The 14,727-nt window shown below is 45.9% G+C and overlaps 3 protein-coding genes and 1 pseudogene across 3 annotated transcripts; 2 read left to right on the forward strand and 2 right to left on the reverse strand.

The window, feature by feature from the left end:
- Positions 1–316: 316 nt before the first annotated feature.
- LOC112890032 (hydrophobic protein OSR8-like) lies at positions 317–1,246 on the reverse strand. The gene is made up of 2 exons (XM_025956856.1): positions 952–1,246; positions 317–839 (listed from the first exon to the last, which is right to left on the reverse strand). Exons 1-2 carry the CDS (start codon positions 1,042–1,044, stop codon positions 702–704), a joined length of 231 nt encoding a protein of 76 aa, XP_025812641.1. The 5' UTR covers positions 1,045–1,246; the 3' UTR covers positions 317–701.
- Positions 1,247–4,234: 2,988 nt separating this feature from the next.
- LOC112888787 (probable protein phosphatase 2C 58) lies at positions 4,235–8,729 on the forward strand. Its single transcript, XM_025955114.1, has 12 exons — positions 4,235–4,621; positions 5,212–5,342; positions 6,200–6,263; positions 6,366–6,474; positions 6,577–6,730; positions 7,263–7,388; positions 7,479–7,602; positions 7,684–7,760; positions 7,878–7,930; positions 8,020–8,074; positions 8,163–8,347; positions 8,440–8,729. The coding sequence occupies exons 2-12, from the start codon at positions 5,226–5,228 to the stop codon at positions 8,462–8,464; spliced, it is 1,089 nt and encodes a 362-aa protein (XP_025810899.1). The 5' UTR covers positions 4,235–4,621; positions 5,212–5,225; the 3' UTR covers positions 8,465–8,729.
- Positions 8,730–9,089: 360 nt separating this feature from the next.
- On the forward strand, positions 9,090–13,000 carry LOC112889138 (annotated as a pseudogene).
- Positions 13,001–13,711: 711 nt separating this feature from the next.
- LOC112888789 lies at positions 13,712–14,416 on the reverse strand. Its single transcript, XM_025955117.1, has 2 exons — positions 14,180–14,416; positions 13,712–14,077 (listed from the first exon to the last, which is right to left on the reverse strand). Exons 1-2 carry the CDS (start codon positions 14,312–14,314, stop codon positions 13,961–13,963), a joined length of 252 nt encoding a protein of 83 aa, XP_025810902.1. The 5' UTR covers positions 14,315–14,416; the 3' UTR covers positions 13,712–13,960.
- Positions 14,417–14,727: the final 311 nt, after the last annotated feature.

Consider the following 14,727-nt stretch of genomic DNA (forward strand, 5'->3'; position numbering starts at 1 on the left):
TTATACTTCCTCTATAGTTTGTTAGGTACTACATCCGTTTTTTTAAATATGATGTTTTTAGAACAATTTTAATATATGATACTTAGGACAATCTAATTAATTCATGTCCAAATTTCATAAAGTACTTAAAAACTGATGGACTGCATCTCAAGCCTTTAGAACCGTGAATTGGCTGTAAGTCAGAAGTCTGAACTTGTAAAGTCAACTCAGCTCTTGAACAGAACCAAATAAAACCACAATTCAGACCCCCAAACTGTATTATTAGATTTGTATAGGATTATTTCCTTTTACTAAAATACATGCTCAGGCACGTTCGTGAAAAAAAATTTGTACATGATTATATATATGTACCTTATCAGAATATTTATCGGTTACCAATTAGCAACTGCTGCATATATAGACAAATGAACTATCATCCCTCCCTTACCGACAATACACCCATAAGTCATGACCTCCAAAGAATAGAAATACTAGAAACCGAAAAACCAATTACACAAAGCATACCATCAACCCGAACAATTGTACTGGAAGAATGGAAGAATAGGGACGCAGAAAAATACAGCCAGGAATGTCTTGAACCAACTACCCGCTACCTACAGCTCATCACGAACGGCGACGAAAAGTACAGCAAAACTACAGCGGTGTGTGTTGCGCAGGGGCCCTATGTGTTGGATGGTGATGTACAGCAGAACAGGCCTCCGTCAGGCGAGCATGTCGTACGGCCGCTCCCCATCGATGCCCGGCGGCTCCGGCGGCGTCCGGAGGATGACGTAGAGGGAGTACACGATGCCGGGGGCGTAGCCCAGTACCGTCAGCACGAGGGAGATGAAGAACTCCGACTGCAGAAACAGCAACAGAATTGGAACTTGGAAGTTAATTAACAGCTGGCACTAGTGAGGTTTCCGCCATTTCTCATCAAGCCATCGCGTGCGGAGGCGAAGAAATGCTTACGCTGCAGCAGCCGAAGCGGAAGAAGACGCCGAGCGGCGGGAGGACGACGGCGAAGATGACCTCGAGGCAGGTCGAGCAGCCGCCGGAGCTCATCCTGCCGCCGCCGCCGCCGGGATGTCTCCAGCTCGCAGGCCTCGGAAGTCAGAGGGCCCGGAGGTCAGCTTGGCTAAGCTAAGCTAGTGCGCGGGGTCTGGGGCTGCTTGCTGGTGCCTTCTTTGTACGAGGGGGCCTAAGGAATGATGCGGAATCCGACGATGGCTGCCAGGAGAAGATGCCGATGGTAGCGTGGTATACCTCTCACGTCTCACGGGGGCGAGCGAGACTACGGCAAGAGTCGTGAGCGTGCCGCCACACAGCACACATGCGGCCAGGTCAGCACGGTTAGCTGCGGATCTCGGCAGCCGGGCGCGGTATAACGGGTCGGGATCGGATCCAAACCGGCAGTCAGCTCGCTGCGTTTTTTCTCTCCATCTTTTTCTTTCGAAATATTTTTTTTTCACACTTGTTGTATAAGTACAACAAGTACGAACTTGTTGTATAAGTACTTGTTGTATAAGTAAAAGTCCGATCGCACTTGTTGTATAAGTACGAACTTCCTCTACGGAACGGCTGGGGACTCGTCTCACTGATACATGAGCTATAGTGCGATCGGACTTTTACTGTTTTACATGAGTGAAAATGAATTTCTCTACAATGATGCTGAGGAACCTTTTCTCCTGTACACATGGACGGAGACGAATAGCTAGAAAAATATAGTAATCCAGACATCGTGGACAAATCTTGAGTGCGTCTTGCCTATCCCGTCTGTTAATAAGAAAAAAAATGCACGGAAATTATACTTCCCAAGACGTGGGGATTTTGCAAGCGGGCTAGAGGGTTGACGGACTCTCTGTAATCCGGCATCTCCCCGGTGTTGACCGGGATGGAGAACCATGAACCATCCGCCAAATGCCACGCTGGCACGCCAGCATTCACAACAATGCGAATTCCCGTTTCAGAATATTCCCAGCCTTTTCCTGGTCGAGATGCGATCTGGTTTATCCCTTTTCATCTGTGAGTTCATCATCAATTTATCGTCATTATATATATTAGCCAACTGACAAAATTCGATTTACAAATCGGGGCGTTTGTTGGCAGCACGGATCGTTAACTTGCTGGATAGCAAACGCATTTCTTTATCGCCATCTTTTTTTTTTTGTTTTCTTAACGGTCGTGACAGAACGTGCAGCCTCTCGAGCTCAATATGGATCCGACATCTGAGATCCGCATGGCCGCATCGAGATTCGGGCACCGCGCACCGGACCGTGCTTCGGATCATGCCGTCATGCGGGCGTAACGTGTTTTAACTACAGGTCACATGTGAAGCATGGTAATTTTAAAATCTTTGCAAAAGCTGATTCAGATCTGGAGTTGCTTGGGTGCTCCGGGCTCGTGCTCGTGCTGTGCTGATGCATGTGATTAGGTGAAACCACGGTTCTTTACCTCCGACTCGCCGCCGATGGTTAACATGATTGATGACACCGGAGTAAAGGGCAAACAGTACGGTTGTTGGGCTGGGGAGCACCCACGGCCGGTCTCTGTGGCAACGTGGGCTCCTTACCATGTCACATAATGATGGGCCTAGCACAGGGTGATCCTTCCTGGCCTCGTTAACATGGGCCGCATGGACCAGGCCGCGGGGCTCTTGCTCAAAGAAATCCATCCATTTCCTTTCCTTTTACAAGGCGCAATTCAATATTCAAACCTTAATTTTCAACCAACGATTAGTGAAGTAGAATGCACTTTTTTGCGACATTTTGTTACATAAAAGCGATATTATTGTAAAATATTATCATTTTCATTTTATTGATACAAACGCTATACTATAAGAGAAATTATAGATCATGAATTTAATTTTCCTTTAGCTAAGTATAACGCATTCATTTTTCTCGCCTATTTTTGCCAACATTCAAATAGGATGTTCGTTTGAAGAAAAGTTTGAATCATGTTGTTGTTTGTAGCTTTACGAAATTTAATCTCTTTAATTTGCTAGATCCAGACTAACAAATCGCTTAAAACCGTTTAGTTTGGGTTTAATAATTTCAAAATGTTTGAAGCAGTGAACTCTCCGTTCTTCACGCCAGACGAAACCGCAGCCTCGCTAGGACGGCAGCAAGAAAAGCAGCCGGGCAAAGATGCGATCTGAAACGCACGGCAATTCGCGGGGACAACAATCTCATCAGGCATCACCATTCACCAACAACCGGTCACTCACCAAACTCATCCGTAGATACCATCAGGTTTGGCCCGTGCTACCCAATCATCAACATCCTTTCGATCACGGCCTGACGGAAGTGTGCCATCCATTTCTCCTCCTTCAGAAATCAGAAATGCCTTTTTCTGGTGGATCCTGGACTCACTGCAGCAGCATCAGTGCTCACCAGTCACCACCACTCGCCACCTGCAGGCTGCAGCTGCTGTCCTCCTGGTTGCGGTTTCCAAAGGGATTGCTGCAAAACCACAGCATGCAACCTTCCAGTCCAGTATACTGTAGAAAACATCGAAGCAGCCGGAATCCGCCGTCGCCTTTCGCTGTCAGAAAACTGCCGCTATTTTCTTCGGACAGCGGAGCTGAAACAGCCGGTTGTTTTCGTGGCCGATTTCCTCCGTCAGAAATGGTTTGTTTCCACGATTAGCTGGTCCAGTCGTTATCTCTTCTTTAAGAGGCGCCTCATGTCATATCCGGGGAAAAGTAGACGCGGAGCGTGAAGTCCAAGTTGTGTGCGTATAAAAGCTGGACAACTAATTTTCTCTGACGGAAACGAGCTACGATTTGGCAGACATCTAGTGCCAGCCACGCCTTACTTTAGCTTGGTTTGCGCGAGCTGGCAGCTTGAGAATTTGCACCAAAACTATGTGCGCCCATAATAAGAAGCAACTCATGGGTAAGAGTGGAGCGGTCGCCACTCACCACCCAAAACTGATGTTGATTTAAGCTACGTAAGTTGAGAGGGCTCTTCTCGAGTCACCTCCTTATCTTTTTTCCTCTAAACGTTTTGCTCCCGAACCTGTGGCTACAAAACTTGTCACAACCTGGAACTCAATGACCCTTGCTGCCTGCATCTTCAGTTCATCTTCATCCTCTCGGCTCCTCGTTCGTCTCGAAGTCTGGCACCATCGTCAGCACGCCCCATTTCCGTTCCGTTGAACAGCACGCCACCAGCCAGCCCTGTCCACGCGCTCGAAGACTTGAGTGCGGTCGACGGGTTCCGACTGGTGGGTCCGCTGGGCGCTGCTGCGGGGAAGCTCTTGCCTGGCCCACGTTGTCATAGAGTGAGTTACTGTGTAGGAAGAAATCGCCGCGTCTCCACTCTCCTGTCTCCTCCGGGTCCTTCGTCCTCCTCCCCTGGCCCGCTCGTGTCATCCTCCGATTTTCTCCCCAAATTCTTCCCGTGCACGTCTCCGGTCCCCGGATTCGCTCTTCCATCCCCCAGAAACCTGCCGTGCCTAGCCGTCGGCGACCTCACCGCCGGCGAAGGGATACGGCACCAGACACGGCCGCACCAACCCGAAGTCTTCTCTCGTCGAGAGGCGCGGTCACCTCCTAGTCCGTCTCCGCCTCCTACTGGTGCTGCACTGGCGTGGACCGGGGACTGGAGATCCATCCGGGCTCGGATTACCTCTCTCGCTGGTGAGTAGCGCTTTGCTTGGATGGGTTGTCTAGGAGTAGAGTAGGCGACCCTGTTTCCTTTGCTGTGATTGTGAGCAAATAAATCCAGTCCAGGCAGCTATATCTATACAGTTAGCTACGGATTTGGCTAACTGCGTGGTATCCTACTAATCTAGTCCAGCCACCTACGGTCCATATTGGTGCGGGTGCGTTTATTTCCTGAAAATTTGAAGGTTTAGCTGACCCACAACATCCCTCGTTAAAGCTGGCGGGATTTTTGTACAGTTATTATATTCGCATGGTCATGGTTGAATGTTTTCCCATCCGTATCTACATTAATTGCTCTCTTATTCTGAGTCGGTAGCATGAAAGGGAATGCCAAACTGTATTGTCGGATATGTATAGCTAATGTCTCTATATTCCTGATTTGGCAATCTCTTTCTGAACTTAGTTCTTTACTATGTGATCTTCCATTTCACGGGGGTTGCTGAACTTATGTTTACGGTTTTCTGTGTACTTATGGAAGCAATTGTGTCATTTTTTACTTCTTAAAATAATCTCCTTAACTTAATATTGAGCAGTAGATCTCTTTTCCATTTGACCTATGTCAGGTACATTTGGGAGAATGGGGGTTTACCTTAGCACTCCAAAAACTGAGAAGCTATCTGAAGATGGTGAAAATGATAAGCTTAAATTCGGCCTTTCATCTATGCAAGGATGGCGTGCAACTATGGAAGATTCTGTGAGTTCCTATTTATCAATTACTGTGTTGATGTTCCTGGTCTTGTAAGACTTACTTGGATACAGATGCTGAGTGTTGGACTCCAACTCAGACTTTTGTATCCAACTCAACAAAATTTTACTGCACTCATCAAATATAACTTGGAATCCAACTTGAGTGTCAAGAGTCTGATTAAGTACAAGAAATTTGCACGCAGTACAACCAGGTGTACTTATGGAAACTTAAAAGATGTTCTAGAAAGTAATAAAAAAGAAGGAAATACCAAATATTGCTATGATGAATGTAGTTTTTACCCTTGAATACTAGATAGCTGAGGGGTTACATGGCTATTAACTGCGATGGTTAGCAGAGCTACGCACCTGAGAGAACCGGCGGCTTGTGATTTTGACCTTAAAGGAACGATCGCCTCTTAGTCTCCACATGTCACTTTCCCTTAAAAATAAATTATCTGTTGAACTTAGAAACATAATTCTTGAGTTGAATGGTGAACTTTAGTTTCTGTCTTGCTAGTTGCTACTGTGCCAACACAAAATGGTCTAACTGTTTTTTTTCATTGACCTCACCATGTTCTTGGATAGACAATGCTTCATAAGTTAAACAATGTGTTTGACATTGTACTGAAAAGTTGGCTATGCTTGAACCTTAAGACTGGAAACCATGAATATGCATGATATTCCTTGTTGAGTAATAGTATTATTCATGGAGAATCTATGATTTGTTTTCTTAGCATAGTACTCATACAATTCTTTATGTGCTTTATTAGTATCTTTTGAGCGTATGGAATCTCACTGGTTTTATTAGTTATGGTCGTGTTTGATCAGTATTGACAATTTCTAAGCCTTTATGCAATTTTCCAGCACTCGGCTTTGCTAGATCTTGATAACGACACTGCCTTCTTTGGCGTTTTTGATGGACATGGAGGTAACTTAGATGCAAAAAACAGTGCCTTTTCAGTGTCTATGATTGACTACACATCATACCAAAATGGGCTGTTGACCCCTTTGTAACACCTTCTTGCCTCAGGAAAAGTAGTTGCCAAGTTCTGTGCAAAATATCTACACAGAGAAGTTCTAAACAGTGAAGCCTATGCAGCTGGCGACCTGGGTGCTGCTGTCCACAGAGCTTTCTTCAGGTATAATAACTTCTTTTGTTGTTAGCATGACTGCCTATTCACTTCTCCATTGCTAATCTGGAGAAAATGATGTGAACAGAAATTATGGTTGAATTGTTTCAGAATGGATGAGATGATGCAAGGTCAAAGAGGATGGCGGGAACTTCAAGCACTTGGAGATAAAATAAATCAGTTTACTGGCATAATAGAAGGCCTGATTTGGTCCCCTAAAGGAAGTGATTCAAACGATAGACATAATGATTGGGCTTTTGAGGAGGTACTTGTGGAACCTGCATGGATTCGCAATTGTCTATTCCTTTTGCCATGTATAGGAGAGCATGGCATCTGCCTTTTTTAAAAATTAATTTGGCACAGTCCTTAGATTTCTGTCTAAAAATTTTTCTTCACTTTTTTGTTTTGGCTAACATCACACATGCTGAAATGTGTGTAAGGTGGTTTAAAGCCGAAAAAGGATACCTATGCAAAGAAGGAAATTCATTCTTTTAACATCTAAAATTGATGGCCATGTTACCTAACAATGCTAACTCTTGAAAAGGATACCATACATAAGAAGGAAATTTATTCTTTTAACTTTGACATCTAAAATTGATGGCTGTATCGCCTAACAATGCTAACTCTTGAAAAGTGGGTTTCATTTTCCTGAACTAGGATCCTATTCTTGCTGTTGTGCTGGGAAGCGACTTTATCATTTTGAAAGTTTTCTTTAATGCCGATGCTTACTTCTTTTGTTGGAAATGAGCATTCCATCCACTAAAGCATAGCAGTCTTACAGCTATTTATTTTATCAGGGACCACATTCTGATTTTACTGGGCCAAATTGTGGGAGTACAGCCTGTGTAGCATTAGTCAGGAATAGGCAACTCATTGTGGCAAATGCTGGTGATTCGCGCTGTGTCATCTCAAGGAATGGCCAGGTCAGTTGTTCTTGTTACTCCTTGTGTTAATATTTCAACATAAAGTTTTATGTACAATCATCTCATTTATACTTCTTCCACATAACACAGGCATACAATTTGTCCAGAGACCATAAACCAGAGCTTGAGGCAGAGAGAGAAAGGATACAAAATGCAGGGGGTTACATCCAAATGGGGCGTGTAAATGGAACTTTAAACTTGTCAAGGGCTATTGGTATGCATTTTTAACTTCTTTGGTTTTTGTTAATACCTGGCACCTTACATGGATGTCTTACATACTCAAATGCTTTTTTAGGAGACATGGAATTTAAACAAAACAAGTTCTTGACCCCTGATAAGCAAATTTTGACCGCAAATCCTGACATAAACATCGTAAGTTAATTCTGCAGTTGCTCCACATTCCTCCAGCTAATCACAGTTTACTATGGGCTATTGTGTTACCATTTCCTTCTCGTTGATATAGTTCTTGTAATTTGTTCTTTTCTGCAGGTGGAGCTTTGTGATGATGATGACTTCCTTGTTTTGGCTTGTGATGGCATTTGGTAAGTTCCTCTAGATTAATATTCTCTGGCATCACATGATTATTGTTTGTGTTAGAAGTAACAGCCATATATACTCTTATGACTATCAGGGACTGCATGTCAAACCAACAGTTGGTTGATTTCATCCGTGAGCATATAAACACAGTGAGTACCAAGTTATATTTAATGTTGATATTTGGATGTCTTGTCTTTGGCTATACTCATGGAAGGAAACAAAAATTACAAAATGCAGGAGGAAAGCCTTTCTGCAGTATGTGAAAGAGTGCTTGATAGATGCCTGGCTCCATCGACCATGGGGGGCGAGGGATGCGATAACATGACAATGATCCTGGTGCAGTTCAAGAAGCCGATTACTCAGAACAAGGACGACAGTGGTGCAGAACAGTCAGCTGGAGACACAGAACCCTCCGAGGCGCAGTGAGTCACGTCTGATGATGGCACCTATCATTATTCTTCGCTGCCGGTATTTCTTCCTTCCGCACGTTCTGACCCAAGCTCTTTATGATCAGCGTGGCCGAGGAGAATGGCTCATGATGAACAGGTACGGCGAGGAAATGGCTCTTGAAGCATGGCCCCTGATGCCTGGACCTGGCTAAAACAGGTGTACAATGTTGCAATGTACATACATACCAACCATGTGTCGAATTGGCGTGAACGCTATTCTTTGCCCCATTGTTGTCTCTTGTCTGTAACCCTACCTGCTGTTGTCTTCCGGTTGTAATTTTGGCCATCTAACATCACCTAACTGTATATTTGTGGGTGGAAATGGTGTTGCAATAGCTCATTTTGTTCAAGTCAAGCGGATCCTTAGTTGTGCCCTTTTGTCACCTGCACCTGTACAGGTTCAGAACTTCAGATATTCTTGTGGCAGAATTGCCTCCTTTCCTTTCCCTTCTGAGAATATGCCCTGACGCCCTGCGCAAGTTTGATACCTGCTGCACTGAACTATCTACCAGATCTGCACCTAGTTTAGTTGGGCTACCTCAGGATTGTTCGAGACATTAGAAACGTCACTCTCGCAGGCGTTTACATCCCCAAGCTTTTCACGCGCCCGGGCGCACCGGACGGGGGCGGGGCCTCTGCAGCAGCAGCACTGTACAGGCTGTCACAGCAGGCTGGAAAAGCCGCGCACCGATCCCGAAACCCTACAGCCGCAGCCATGGAGCTCTGCTTCCGCGCCGGCGACCGCAGGCCGCGGAGTCCGTCGTCCCCCACCCGGATCTCCAGCGCCTGCGACTCGCGCTTCTCACCGCGAGGTAAGCATCCTACACCCATCCCCCCAGCTCGAGACACCCCTAGCTTCCAGATTCCGACGGTCTCCGCTCCCGCGCAGCCGGGCCGAGCCGCCACTGCTCCCGCTCCCGCCCCCGCCGTTCGAGTGGGAGGCTGTGGCGTGGCGCGAGCGGATCATCCGCGGAGAGGTGGAGCGGCGGCTAGTCGAGGAGGCGTGGCTCATCGAAGTGGAGGTCCGACGCCGGCTTCGTTTGGGGAGCGGGAGGGGTTTGACCGGTCCGTGGGACTTAGCAACCGATGCTCGTCAACAGGAGGCCCCTGCCGCCTCCGAACCCAAAGCACAAGCTCGAGCGGCGCGAGATCAAGCCAAGCGAGAGCTCCGAGGTCTGTATGCAAATGTAGGCAAATAAGAGTATTACCATTTACAGTGCCCATGCATGATGTTGAAGTAGGAGAAAAAGGACTTGTTCAAATCATTTTCCGTATTTGGCAGTTGGCACAAAAAGCCATTACTAGCTACCAACCATGAATTTGTTCTAAGTCAAACTTTATCAATTTTTCGGTCAATATCTAAAACTTTGAGAGCGTCTGTATAACTCCTTAGTGATTTAGAGGCTCCCAACACTTAATTTCAGCTATCCAACTTTAAGATCTATGACTTAGATTAGATCTAGCGTTGTGCTAACAAAAAAAATGAACTTTGAGATCTATGACTCAGGTTAAGATCTTACTTTGTGCTAAAAAAAGGTGTCATGGGAGGTTCTAGCATATTAATTTTTACTACACCATCTATTATGAAAAAATTACACCCTAAAAGTGATTGTAACTTATGTACTGTGATTTCGATGTAAACTAGCTGCAACGAGGTATAAGAAAAAATTCATGTGTTGGCGGGCTATAAAACACTTGAATTTTCCTTACCCTACACACACACACACACACACTATATCATAGCACACAAATATGCGCCATTAAAATTCATGTGTTTACTTGAGCGCAAAACTTTCCCCAAAACGGAGTCTTCTAAAACACTCAGGTGAAATTTAGCTTTCCCCAAAACTTTAAATAGGTAGATTGCACATGATTGGTATTACTAGATTCATTATGAAGACTACTTTTATAATATATATCTCTTTCTATTTAAAGTAGTATATTTTATAGATATTGCTAGTTAAAGTTGAAAAAAAACTGATTTTCAGAGGCAGTGGCGGACTGTGGCAAAAAAGCAAGGGGGGCCAAATTGCCAAAAACTGTTTATCAAGAGGCTAATAGCTGAACAAATATTAGATTTCTCATGGCCCTTTGTTGATTGCTTCAGGACTTCCATCAGGGAAGGGGGGGGGGGGGGGGGGGCAGAACCCAGTTTCGCCTCCACTGGGTTCCGCCCCTGGTCAGAGGAAGGATTGGCTAATATTCCCAAATTCCTTATCATTTTTTCCCCAATATGTTACTTCATATTGTACTTTCCGTGCCATTTTAGCTTAAAAACGCAATATACAATGTTTCTTCTGGTAATCATTTAAAGCCCAATTTGTAGTCATTTTGCTTTGGTTGTAACGTTGTGTGAAAGTATGTATAAACGTCAAATCCTTGCCATTTATTCAATACAGTATAATTTATGTCTCATAATAATCATTTGTTTTGTTTGATTTGATTGGACACCAAGCCTCGGGTCCAGATAGCAGCTATTGCGAACCTCATTTAGGTAACAGGCTGAAGAACAATGCCCTTTTAAATCACAAGAGCACTTGAACTCCGAAGTCAAATATACAATTTCGACACATCTGGTGAACTTGAACGGAAAAGATGAGTAGTCCCTTTGGAGAGCAAAGCTAGGATGGCGGTGTAACAAAGTGAAAAGACTTAATTCCTAATCCGTCATTGATACAGGCGAATATTCAGGGTTCAGAATAGGGGTTTTTAAGGAATTACCTGTGGATTTAAGTTTCGATTTGTGGCAAGAGTTGGAATCTGCTGTCATCTTAATCTGATCCCTCCTGCCCCAGCACTGGTTGCTGATGCATCTCTCCATTGATTGTCCATATATTAATTTAGTTGGTGCCCCTAAATAATTCAGTCAGGCTCTTGTTCCAGAGAAGCGGTTCATTCTACATTTAGTTTGTTATATATGAATGCTCCATTTCACTAATTCTGCCCTAAATTTTTATTTTAGATTCTTTCACCAGAAACGAAGGTTTCTGGTGTGAAGAGGAAGGCCGATGTGATTTCTGCAAGTACCGAGCCAACAGAACTACAAAACGCGACTTCTGCAACTATTGAACCAGCAGAACTACAAAATGTGATTTTTGCACATACTGAGCCAGCAAAACTACAAAATGCTGCCAGGCACTGGAGTTGCGCACTCTGTCAAGTGAGTGCAACTAGTAGGGCTAATCTGAACGAACATTATAAAGGAAGAAGGCACTTGGCCAAGCTGGTTCACTCTAGAGGCATCCAGGTGATTTATGATTGTAAAAGTGGTGCAGGCCCTAGTGATGCACCTAAGAAAATCTGCATCTTGGTCAATGGAGCAATACATGAAGTTGTTCAAAAAAGCATCGTTTTGACTTCTGCAACTAATGAGCCAACAGAACTACAAAATGTGATTCCAGGATCTACTGAACCAGATGAACTACAAAATGTGAGTTCTGCAACTACTGAGCCAACAGAACTACAAAATGTGATTCCAGGATCTACTGTACTAGATGAACTACAAAATGTGAGTTCTGCAACTACTGAGCCAACAGAACTACAAAATGTTGCCAAGTACTGGAGCTGTGCAGTCTGTCAAGTAGTGAGAGCAACTAGTAAGGCTAATCATAAAAAACATCTTAAAGGGGAAAAACATCTGAAAAAAAAGCTGGCTTTGTATGGTGCGAGTGTTGCAGCATCAGGTGCAGGCCCTAGCGGTGCACCTAAGAAAATCCACATCCTGATCGATGGAGAAATGCATGAAGTTGTTCAACAAGGCGACTTCGTATGGTGTGAGCGCTGCAGCATCAGGTGATCAACACCGCCGCCATGGCTGAGCATCCGCGGGGCAATAAGCACAGTTTATTGAATAAAGTTTGGAGGTCAATAAAGGCTGTGAGAATGAAAAACAAAAGTAAGCAAGACTCAGCTGCTGGATGTGAGGGAAAGGCAAATGAGGATGGTCCTCGGAATTCCTAGAGGAAGATAAGAAGAAAGGCGCATACATGGGCTGTGAATTTAGTGAAAATGGTCGTTTTTGAAATTCTTATGGAAATCAAGGAGGAAACAACTGACATGTCCGAAGAAGTAAATGAAAGTAGTCATATTGAAATTCCTGTGGGAATCAAGAGGGAAGGCACTGCCATGTGCCCATGAAATCAAGCAGGAAGGCACTGACAAGATCATGGGTTCAAATAAAAACTGCTCTTCTGAAAGAAACAACAGAAATGAAGAAGGCCGCACAGAAATGGCCGGGGATGCAAACGGAAATAGCTCTACAGAAATTCCAGCGGAAAAAGTAACGAAACCGTGGATGGCTGGATACAGCCACTGATTTGACAGAAACCTGTGCCAAAGGAGGAACAACACCTTGCATTGGTTCATTTTCCTATTAACATGCTTCAGCTTCCTTACTACTTAGAAAAAGCATGTTAATAGAATAATAGAGACTGTCATTGCTTGTTTTCCGCTTTCCCATCATCCCCACACCTTGCATTGGTGCTATTCTCTCGTTAACACTAGTTTTATGCTAAAACAATGCCAAACCTCATCTTCATGTTGGATCTAACAGTCTTGTGGACAATGCCATCTTGGAGAGTAGGTTTACTACTGGTGATGAAGTATAGAATGTATCTGTGTTGCGTATTCATGTCGGGTAGGTACTCTAGGTGCTCAACATATATACATGGTGCCACCGTAGATGGCTTGTGCTTCTAGGGTTTGAGTATCTGTCTGTCCAAGCAGCAGTTTGCATGAGAGTTTGTTACTCTTTGCAAGGCTCATGCACCCTGGTATAGGGTTAAAAAAAGGGTAACAGGTTAACAGAAGGGATTTGCTGCATTCTCGAATGCTGTCGTATGCGTCCCAAGTGTCGGGACATGCCCTGTGGTGACGTTGAGGAAGGTGGTGGCTTCCCAGTGCTGAGCCAGGGCCTGCGTTGAGCTTTGGAAAGAAACCGACTCTGACTGGTGTGTGTATTAGGACGGGTCGTCTCTCCTTGTAAATTGTAATCTTAGGTGTCAGGTGCGTTTTTTCTTATCTGCTTGTTTCAGGTTTGATACTCGTGAGGTTTCATCAGAACGGTGGGTTCGGGATCCTGCATCTGTTTCTGATGGCTTTTAGGTGCAGGGTGAATGGGTGATGACTCGGTAGCCGTAGCCTCTTGCGTGCTAAGACATGGAGCTCAGTGCCTCGAGAGTTTCAGATCGGAGTTGTGCCAGCTTTTGGTTAGATAGCTGTTAGTTTTGACTGCATCGTCGCTTGTTCCTCTCAATATCCAATTCTCAATGGTCATGTGCTCTTCCAAAGTTCCAAGGTCGCATCCACCCCGAGGAGGAAAAACAAGCCCAGAGGATCAGGCGCCTCATCTAATCCCAAGTTAAAACACTGAAGTTCCTCTTACAATGATAAGTGGTAGATGATGATGATTCATGTTACAACGACCTAACAGACAGCAAGCAAGAAGTCCAGAATCTGTCACCGTCACACGATCGACGACACCGTTTCAGCTACTCCGGATTACAATACAGCATCAAGCAAAAGCAAACAGCGAGGTGCTAGTTTTTAGTCCAATCTACACAAGTCGGGGTCATCATCCATCAGCGATCAGCCGAGCCGCTTCTTCTTGGCCTCCGCCTCGTCGGTCGCCTCCACCTGCGCCTTGGCCGCCATCATGTCCGCCTCCGCCGCCTCCTGCTCGCTCCTCGCCGTCACCTTCCGAACCTGAAAACGCGCGCACACAGATCAACCCTCCATGACGCGCGCAGAGCAATCGGGAGCCGAGACGAAGCGTTCGCTCTCCATGGCTGGCTAACCGTTGCTTACCAGGCCGAGGAAGGAGGCCTTGACGTGCTGCAGCCACTCGTGCACGGAGACGCCGGCCGCCGCGGCCTCCCTCTGCGCCTTGGACGCCCCCGCCGCCGTCTCCTGCTGCCTCCTCCCGCCGCCGGCGTCCTCCATCCCCGGACACGCGCGACAAGAACCGGATCACTTGAGATGGACTGATACGAGGATCGCACTCACAATTATGCGAATGCCCGCGCGGTCTCTGGATGGAGCTGCTTGCTGATAAAGACGGGCGCGGGGCGATGACGTGTTGGTTCTTCCTGAGAGCGCACCGGCGTGCGCAGCAAAGCGAAGCATCGTACGGCGGCCGGCGCCGACGCCGATGCCTCCGCCGCCGCACACGTGTCCGCGCTGGGTGACACGTGCCGGGACCGGGCCTCCGCGAAGTCAGAGGCCGGAACACGTCGGCGGTCGGCCGCATCAGGAATGACCTGGTCCGCGCCAGGATCGTGGCGAGTCGTCCATCAACCTGGGCTACGCGCTGGGCCTATCAGTTTGGGCCGATCCGGGCTGGTTGGTCATGAACA

This window comes from Panicum hallii, chromosome 4 (genome assembly GCF_002211085.1).
Source record: "Panicum hallii strain FIL2 chromosome 4, PHallii_v3.1, whole genome shotgun sequence".
Classification (NCBI taxonomy): Eukaryota; Viridiplantae; Streptophyta; class Magnoliopsida; order Poales; family Poaceae; genus Panicum; species Panicum hallii.